The sequence below is a fragment of the Poecilia formosa genome, unplaced genomic scaffold (assembly GCF_000485575.1).
Source record: "Poecilia formosa unplaced genomic scaffold, Poecilia_formosa-5.1.2 Scaffold1344, whole genome shotgun sequence".
NCBI classification, from domain to species: Eukaryota; Metazoa; Chordata; class Actinopteri; order Cyprinodontiformes; family Poeciliidae; genus Poecilia; species Poecilia formosa.
In genome coordinates this window covers 4,474-14,554 of record NW_006801283.1, presented here as the reverse complement: position 1 = coordinate 14,554, position 10,081 = coordinate 4,474, and the positions used below count along the sequence as shown (strand labels likewise).

General features: G+C 36.3%; 1 protein-coding gene across 1 annotated transcript; it reads left to right on the top strand.

Moving 5' to 3' along the window:
• Positions 1 to 140: 140 nt before the first annotated feature.
• LOC107835255 (programmed cell death 1 ligand 1-like) lies at positions 141 to 10,076 on the top strand (the record flags this gene model as incomplete). The annotated part of the gene is made up of 4 exons (XM_016667597.1): positions 141 to 368; positions 5,848 to 5,879; positions 6,943 to 7,024; positions 9,781 to 10,076. Coding segments are annotated over 4 exons (638 nt in total), but the record flags the coding sequence as incomplete, so codon positions are not given.
• Between the last annotated feature and the right edge of the window lie 5 nt (positions 10,077 to 10,081).

Genomic DNA, 10,081 nt, shown 5'->3' with positions numbered 1-10,081 from the left:
CTCAGCAGCAACATTTGTAGTGAATGTGACCCAGAGCAGCTATGAGGCAGAGGAGAACCACAGCATCACTCTGGAGTGGACCTTCACCACCAGGACTCAGGGAAACTGGAGGGAACTGTTTGCCCTTTGTGAATTTCTAGCTCCACCTAGAGGACTGGTTCTGTATCAGGTCCATAATGGAGTCGAGGTGTCAGAGTCTCAGGATGATCAGTTTTCAGGACGAGTCCAGAGTGACAAAGACGTCCTCAGAGAAGGACGAATCAGACTCCATGTGTCCAGACTGAGGACTGAAGACTCTGGTCTGTATCTGTGTGACGTGAAAACTGAAGATGGATTCAACTCTGGAAGATGTCGACTCAACGTTACTGGTGAGTTCTTTGGTTGGAGCTTTTTGATTATTTTAAGCAGTTTTCATCAGCATTGCATTTTTTGTTAAGTTTAAACTGAAACTATTTTTATTATTAAAATGTTTTAATCTCTTCTTATGAAAACTTTGTTTGTTTCTTCACAGCAAGAAGTAAAGAACCTAAACCTCAAAACACAAAAGTCAGAGGAATAGATGGCCTCATCATTGGTCTGTTATTGCTTATGATAATGATAATTTTGTTTGCTTTTTACAAACTTACTTTGTATTTTGAAGTAAATATTTTTACTTCATTTATTCGATTAAAGTCAACTCAGAGGTCAGAAGTAGAAGGTTCCTTAATATAAACTAAACCAAGACATCAAATTTACAGTTTTTTTCTTAAATGGGTAAACTTTTTATTGAGATGGCTCCAAACAAAATACAAGTTTTTTTAGTATAACCAAATAAATTATTACTATATGGATTCAGATATTAAAAAGAAATCAATAAATGTTAGATTATTATTATTAGCCCAGGATGTGAAGATAATATTAGTCACTTTGGCTTTAAGCTGCTGCTTTAATCCAGGTGATGAAGATGGAAACAAACCAGAGTTTACTGACTGAACTAGTTAACATTTATAAGCTGAACACACTTTTCACTTTGTTTTCTTTTCACATTGTCTTTAAATCTATCTGATTTAAATGTAGCTACTTTGCATGTTGACATGATTATGTGTTTTTAAATATTTAAATTGTATAAGAATATAACATAAGTATAAATACCCCAGATTTAAGGTTCAAAAGCTTTAAATTAAGCCTATAAGATAGTTGGATATTTCTCAGAACATAATAAAACAAATGAAAAGTCAGTTTGGAAAAATAATATCAATTAGAAATGGAATATCAAAATGTACTCACACCGTTGTTGAAAATAAGAGGATAAATCCTTGTGAGCTTTTCATCAATAAAACCATCTTTAAGAGTTTCTGTATGTTTTCCTCTGGTTTTTCTCTTTGATGAAGGGCTCTGAGTGTTTGAGGTTGGAAAACCTCTTTGGCATCAGCCTCATCTTCATCTCCCTCCATGCCCTGCAAATTTCAAGACTGGACTGTGGAGATTTAATGCAATAAAAAGCTGGTCCAAAACCAGATTTCAGTCCAAGCTGATTGCCTGATTATAAACTCTGGTCCCAAAACCAAGTTGCTAATCCCAAATAACAGTCATTGTTTTATGGAAGATCTCTACAGAGAGAGAAATTGAACAGTGTCTGCAAAATGGACAGTTTTTCATGTGTTTACAGGATTTACAGCATATTTATGTGTAGTGGCACCATAAAGACCCTCCCTTTCCAAATGGGGTATTGGTTTACAATCTATTGGCACATCACAAACAGTTGATTCTCAGAAGATTCCTCACAGTATCATTTGAGAGAGTCTCACTCTGTTGTCTTTCCAACACCAGAGAGATTGGGCTGACCACCTGTGGACTGGAAGACAGGGGGCATCTACAGCGTGACCATTTGACTGTGGGGTGAAAGCAGGAAAACCTGTACGAAGTCAACAAAACAACATTCTCTAGTACTCCAGAAACCAGCTGGAAAAGTCAAAAATTAAACTTTGAGCAGAACATCAGAGAAACTCTGAGCTGATCAGTGATGGTTTCATCAGAGTTCCAGTTTAACCAGCTGATGTGAACCAGTTGATCTGGAGCTAAATGTTGATCATCTGACTGTTTAATCAGACAATGCAACTGGATGAAGCTGATTTAAATTATTTACGGTCAGTAACAAATCCTCTCAGTTGTTAGACAGGAAACAGGTAAACTATGAGAAAATAAGAAGAGCTTCAATGGTGCGAATATCTTTTCATGGTGCTTCACATAAAAACTAGATATAAAATTAATCAAAAGCATTAGATAGAGCACAGCTGACAGAATAATATTTAAGTGTCTAGTTTTATCAACATTTAGTCCAAAATGTAAAGTGAATATTGAGGAACATATTTTAAGGCAGACTCATTAATCACTGTTCCAGCTGAGACCAGCAGTGGAAGTGAACCAAGGTCTCATAACTGAACTAAGCATATTAATTTTTTTTATTTAGTCTTAACTCAAGTCTTAATGTTGAGGTCTCCAACCTTTCACTGAATTCAGCTACATGCATTTTATCTAAACATGGCAATGCAAAATAAGATATTTTGGTTTGAGAAATCAGAGATTTAGATCAGGGGGAACTGAAGGAAATCTGCAGTGACTGTGTGTGACCAGACGGTGGCGCTCTAAGACCACAGACCTGCTGTAACTAACCTTTGACCTCCATCACTATACATCTTGAAACTATTTTCCTTTATTTTTAGCTTCACAAAACAATATACCAAAAATGTCCACCAGGGGGTGTTCTAGCGCGGTTTTCAAAACCTTGCTGGCCAGCTTAATTTAAAAAGGCAGCACAAACATGTTTCTGCCTTTACAACCAGGAGATGTTAATTCTTTGCTTTATTTTTAATTCCTGAAGAGCACGATTAAAGTAAAAAATAATAAAAATAAATAAAATAAATAAAATAATAATAGTAATAATGATAATTAATTAATTAATTAATATATTAACTTCTGCTTTTAGGGATTGTGAGTCTCCAACCTGCAGATGAAACACTCCGCCTGTTTGCAAGGCACCACATTTCCCCTTTCTGTCTGGAAAATAAGGTGTTTTTTGCTCATTAATGAGTAAAAATGTTTGTCACTTCCACTGACATTTGAAGTGAGAAGCGCTTGCAAAATATCAGACAAAGGAGAAGTGATCTGTCACTTCTTTTAGAAAGTATGTGCTTGAAAAATGAAATCAGATACAAACTGCAGAATCAGAATATCCTTCATCACTGTAGCTTATGTTTACTCAGCAGCTTCATCAAGTTTGTTTTTTCAGCGAATTTTTCAGAATGCCTCTGATTCATTTTCTACAATTTGACAATAAAAACTGAGTTTTGGAGCTTTTCTGTTTCTCTGAATAGATTCACTTAATAGAAAATCATAAAATAATCATCAGCTTCACATCATTTATTATAAACAGTCTGAATTCACAAGGCTGTCATTTAGAGCCTAAAACTTAGAAACTGAAGTTCTGTCTGCATCTAGGATGAAAAGTAAACCATTATTTTCTTCACATTCAGGACATTCCAGTTTCACACAGAGAGAAACTAAAATGAACAAACAGAGTTTAAATATCAAAGTGAATCCATCCAGGTTCTGGGACAGAGACTCTGAGGTCCAGATGTTCTAGAAACTCTTTTCCTCTCTGTACTGATTCTGGTTCTGAATGTGGTTCTGGTGGAGATCAGAGGAGGAATCAAACCAGAACCTGGTTCTATCAGACTGTTGGACTGTAGATAACACAGATCCATCCGTCTGTTTCTGTCTTTCCTTCCTTCAGTCTCTCCTGTCAGGATTTCATACCAGTTTGGTTTCATGTTATTGTTGATCTGCTGCCACTAAAACCAGGATTCAATCTTCACATCACAACTAATCAGAGAAAGTTTTTATTATTTCCTTCTAGAGGTTTGATGAACTCAGTCCAGGTAATATTCACACAGACAACAACAAGGATCTGATGTAGTCTTTTAATAATCAGCAGTTTGGAGAAAATCAGACCAAACTACAGTTGATCTAAATCTTTTAGGAAGAAAAAGAGAAAACGCTTGGAAAGACAAAGATTGTTGTTGATGTTCTGAATCCAGACTGTTTATAATAAATTATGTGAAACTGATGATTTTTCTGCTCTGATTTTCTATAAACTGAATCTGTTCAGTGGAAAAGTCTGTTGGGTTTAGAACATAAATGAACTATGAACATCATGTTTTGGTTTTATAACTTCATTATGCAATGCCAACATATTTAAACATGTTAAATGATTGTCAATGTTTTATGTTTCATGTTCAGGCTTATTTTTGTAAATATGTGGTTAATCTATAAATGCCTGAGGTTTTTAACAGAAGTTTAGTCGTCCTTTGTCTCATAATTTCTCTTTGTACAGACTCTAGTTCTCCATCTAAACAGACATGTTGCAGCAACGTGCTGCCAGCTGCCATGACAGAAGTCAGATAAACTGCACACAGACATCATTTTTACTTTGATGTTAACGTCTTAACAGGGAAGTTAATATTAAAAAGTTTAAAAAGTTTTTAATCTCAATTGTCAATTCTGTTTCTATATCTGCACACAGTAAATTAAGAATGACTCAAAGAATTATAAACGACACTAAATGACTTTTCCCAGCTAAAAACACAAACACAGAGTTTAGCTCAGAGGAGTTCCTCTGAGCTAAGTTTAGCTCAGAGGAACTCCTCTGACAAGGATTCAGAGCTCCTCTGACTAAGAGGAACTCTATCCCTGACTAGAGATAGCGATAGAGATAGAGAGTTCCTCTGAGTTAAGTTTAGCTCAGAGCTCTATTATTAGAACTCCCTCTGAGTTTAGTTCAGAGCTAAACTCTAATTTAATGTCAGACACGGGGACAGAAAAGGTTCTGTCTTTTTTATACTGAGTTTAGCTCAGAGGACTTCCTCACCTCCTCACTGAGGATTGTTGATTTCTCACACTGAAGCTGTGAAAGTTTGGGTTTGTTGTTTCAGTGTGTAAAATGTTGAGTGTGAAATAGGAAGTTCATAACAGAAATATTCTGTCAAAGATAAATAAACTAATTTTTTTAATGGAGATGTGTGAAGCCAGGATTTTACCTGAACTTCATTAATTCTCCTTTATTTTTATTGATATTCAGTTTTATTTTATTTTATTATTATTAAGCTCTATTACAGCATTATTTTAAATGTAATCATCAATAAAATATTATCAGATGGGAAGTTTCATTCTTTTCAGAGAGACGGATCTTGTGGCGCGACTCTCAAAGAAGGCCGGTTCTTTCAGCTCCCAAGTGGCTCTTAATTTATTATTTATTTCCAGAATAAATAATCATGATATTACATTAATCATGAGATTCTTAATATAATTGTTCTCTGAGGAACTGAGTAAGTTATGCACTTATTCTGTTTGCTTTTTCCTTGAAGTATAGAAATGATGGGGATTGTTTTCTTTTACATAAATATAATCATTAAATCAAACTGTAATTTATGACTCTGATCAGGATCGCTAACTTATTACATATTATGTGAGGATTTGAGTTTTCTGCGTGTTTATTGAGGTTTGTGTATCAGTTGAGTCTCCATGTTGTTCTGTCTACTCCTTCATTGATCCCAGCTGTGTCTGCGTTTCCTCATCTAAAGTCTAATCTGTTGTTTGTCTGTGCTTCCTGTGTTGAATTCACCAGTTCTGTCTGGATGTTTGGGATTTCTGTTCAACTTCGTGATTATCATTAAAATCATCATTAATTTCTACAACTTGGGTTCACCGCGTCTTTCTCAACATCTCTTTAATGCAAATCATAACATATTAAATGAAAAAGGGTTTTTGTCAAATTATATGCATTATGATTTTTGCCATGTTTCCATGCAGAAGTTAAAGAACATCCTAAGAAGGGCTTGGATGTAAAGTGTCTGTTTGACTGCACTCTGCCTCCTTTATCTAGAAATAATGAACTTTATGGTTTAATTCTCTGTCCACTTTGCTACACATTAACCTTCCAGCCTTCTCTGACAAGAAATGAAAATGTTTATGTTATTTAACGATTTATTAGAAGATTTCATGCTGCTGGTTGCAAGTTGTTCTGTTTGCTTTTGTTTCATATTTTAAATGTTTTGGTACAGTTGTAACAAATGTGTCACTTTGGCCAGTATTTAGGTTTATGTGGTAACTGTTATGAAAATGTTAAGTTTGAGTTGATAACTGCATGAAAACTATCAGGAAAAACGGTAAAGATCTACAGCTTTTGTTGTTAGGAATGTTTAACACAAACACCCGCAGTAAGACAGGCAGCAAGAGCTGGTTCAGCTTTTATGAGCCATTTGTCTGCAGTAAACACATCCAGTGGTATGTGGGTGAAGCTTTAAGCTGTAGAAACCGAAAGTTTGACTGTCAGAAGCTTCAGCTCAAAGCCAGGTGAGTTCTCCGGTTTTCCTGGGTAATATTTAAATATTACATCAGGCGTTATAAATATTAATTATTGCTAGCTGTAATTTGTTGTTTTTTACATTCAGGTTTAAAGCTTTCCATGTATTTTTTGCTTGAAGAAAAAATCTGTCTCTAATTAGTTTGATCTCTTCATGGACATTAAGGAATAAAATTCTGTAGATTATATCTTATTTTATATCTTATTTTCAGATTTCTGTAGTTCACACATCGATAGTTGAAAAGGTAACTAAATTGTGCAAAAACTCTTATGGTCACATATCAGGTCATTGCTCATTTGTAGAGGAAAGTCATGACGCTGTGGATTGAATGTCTCTGCTGAGTCTGTTGCTGCTGGCGCCCCTTACTGTTGACTGTATGGTGTTGAAATGAGAAATCTAAAGAAAGTGGGAGGATCTAAGGCGTGGCGTGTCAGATGAGTCAGTTTTTTTTTTTTTTTTTTTTTTTTTTTTTGTGCCACTTTAGGCTTTAAATGCCCATCAATCTGATCTGTGGCTCAGTTTTTAATCCTCCACCTGTCAGACGTTTCTCTTCATGGCCGCTTTCTTGTTTTTCATGTTTCCTTTCTTTGCTTTTGCTTTGGGATCTTCATTAACAGATACAGGTTAGTCTCTATTACTATTTGCTTCAAATATATTGGTATTGCTAAGAATGTGTGGAATTAAACTTTGATTTATTGAATGAAACTAAAAATGCTAAATTAAAGTCTAATTAAACTAAATTAATGTTCTTCAGGTGTTAAGTTGTCTATTTAAAAAACAGTCGGTTATTTTTTCTGCTAAGTTAACACAGCTCTGAAAATAGTAACACAGAATAGTTGCATTGACCCGTTAAGATCTCCTTTTCTTTTTTAAGAGGTTTGTTAGAATATAATTAACTGAATGATTGAGTCAGACATGAAAACAGATGTGCAATAAGGTTGTGTTATGAAATGAGAGATGAAAAGATTGTAAGTTATAATTCAACATGTACAGTGAAAGTGATTACTGTATTTTGATCAGATTTTTAAGTTTTTACCCCTCTGGGTCCTACTTTGTTTTGAATATGACCTGCAGCCTTGAGCACCATTACCTGGTTATTAATTTTTTTTCTTGCTTTTAAAAGTTTATGTTTATGTTTGATTTTTACCTGTGTAAATCAAATCTACCTCTTGGTAAATAAAGCTAATCTGAACCTGACTGATGGCTTGGAGTCGTAATGAAGCTCATATGGACATGTAGACAGTTTAGTGTCTATGCAGAATGATCAGTAGCTGCATTGGAAATCAAATTAATTTACTGGGTGACTAGTGTTTAAAATTGTTGCATTAATAGCACAACCCCACATGAGATATTGTGTAAATCATAAACAAATTAAGAATATGATGATTCACAAATCATTTTACACCTGCATTTAACTGAATACACAATAAAGAAAAGACATTTAATGTTCAAATGGATAAACTTTATTGTGTTTTTGACTTGGACTCCTTAAACACTCACATGGTAACGCTCATGGTAGCACAGACAGCAAAAACATTTCTTGTGTTTTCATATCCAAAACTTGACAGATATGACAAATATGACCATAAACACTCAGTTTCTATTACCTGATCCTGTATGGGTTCAATTAACTGTGACTGTCAGTCAGTTAATACAGTTCATCACTACATCTATAAATGTTTAAAATCAAAACTCTACCATGCAAAGCTAAAGTCAGAAATGTTATCAACTTCTCTGGACCTGAACTGATCTGAGACAAACTGACCCAAAGTAGAAAAGTTTCCTCTGGTCTGATGAATCCACATTTCAAATTGTTTGCAAACCACAAGTCACATCCTGCAGACCAAAAGGGGAAACGGACTCAGTGCAGATTGTTCAGTCAGCATCTGTGATTGTATGGAGGTGCTTTAGTGCTAATGCCAGGGGGAATTTCTTTTTTAGGGACCTCAATGCTTATTCCTGCAAAGCAAGATCAAGCTTCATTCTGCATGGCTTGTTAGTAAGATGGGGCAACATTTAAACTAACCTGCCTGCATTCCAGACATGAGTCATATTAAGAAGAACAGATGATGAAAAACTGACAGTTATTAAAGGAAGCTGTACATGAAACAAAAAAGGGAAATAGCTTCACCTAAAGAGCTTCTAAAATAAACTCACCGAGTGTTTGAAGGAAAGGCGTTTACCACTGAGTCAGTATGTAACTGAGTGGTAAACATGTTTGGGCTGCAGGAATCCAGTTCCAAATGAGTGGATATTTGCAAAAACACAAAATTTATCCATTTGAAAATCACATATCTTGTCTTTGTAGTGAAATCAAGTGAAGGCTGAAAAATATTTGGAAATAATGTATACAATTAAATTGGGGTTGCACAACATGTCTTATGTATTTAGTTCCTAAATGTGTGATGACAATATTTCTCCTCCAGTAAAAAGTAACATTACTCAGTTGTAAGTCCAGTTCAATCTGGAAAGACAGACGGAGAAAAAGAAACAATTAAAAGATTTAATGGAATCAGTTCTTTGGCTCTCGGGCCCTGGCAGCTGATTTGAGCTGAGATTTGATGTGAAGTCGGATGAACATCCTGGACGCTGATTAGGGATGCTCTTCCTCCGGAGCCCGACACTGATGGTGGAGGTCGGGAAAGGGTGCTGTCCTGGAGAGCTGAAAGATGTGGGTGGAGAAGCGGAGGTGGAGGGTTGAACGCAGCTGGAAAGCGGCTGGCGGTGTGGGTGCGGATCCTTATATGCAGAGCTTGATTGATGATTGGACGAGCCGGGTGAGGACCGGCGCTGAGGTTGGAGACGAGCATGACACAGCGATGGGCGACACAGCGGGGGGCGGAGTCTTCCAGATTGAACTTCCGCTTTCAGCTTCATATTATAAAGTGTCAGAGTACTAAAACATTTACTTTTACATATTTCATTTCAAGCTTTTTCTTTTCACTGCATAAGAGTTCAATCTGTGTCACATTTAATTGTTTCAAATTCGTCATTAAATTCTGGTACCATCATGTAAAGAACTGGACTCTAGTCAGAAATGTTCCTGTTATGTGAAAAATGTGCAGTGAAAGTTACTGAATGTAAATCCTGATTCTGTCAGCAGGACAGGAAGTAGAAACTCAAACAGTTTAACTTGACGTGTTTGTGTTCATTTGTTATGATGATTAAAATAATTAAATCATAAAAGGATTTAAACCAACAGAAAAGTTTGAATAGCTGAATAAAATACATTTATCAATAAATCACCAATAATCCTTGTTAGATCCATTGATCCAGTCCAGGTCAGAGTCCAGTGTCTCTCCTTGGTCTCTGCTGCTGCTGGAAGTGGACCGGGTCACTCTGACCTCTGACCTTTCTGCTCTGTTTCTCTGTCCTGTAGTTCATAAAAACATCTCAGCTGTTCCTGGACAGATCGTCTCTCTGCCATGCCGACTCCCCAACAACAAACCTGCTGTGGTTGTGCAGTGGACCCGACCGGACCTGGAACCAGAATATGTCCTCCTGTTCAGAGACGAGCAGCCGGACCCAGAGAACCAGCATCCATCTTTTAGGAAGCGGGTGGAGCTTCAGGACAGACGGATGGAGGACGGAGACGTGTCTTTGCTTCTGAGCAACGTGACGACCAACGACACGGGAACATACGAGTGTCGGGTTTTCCAGAGAGAAGCAACCGGCAGGAG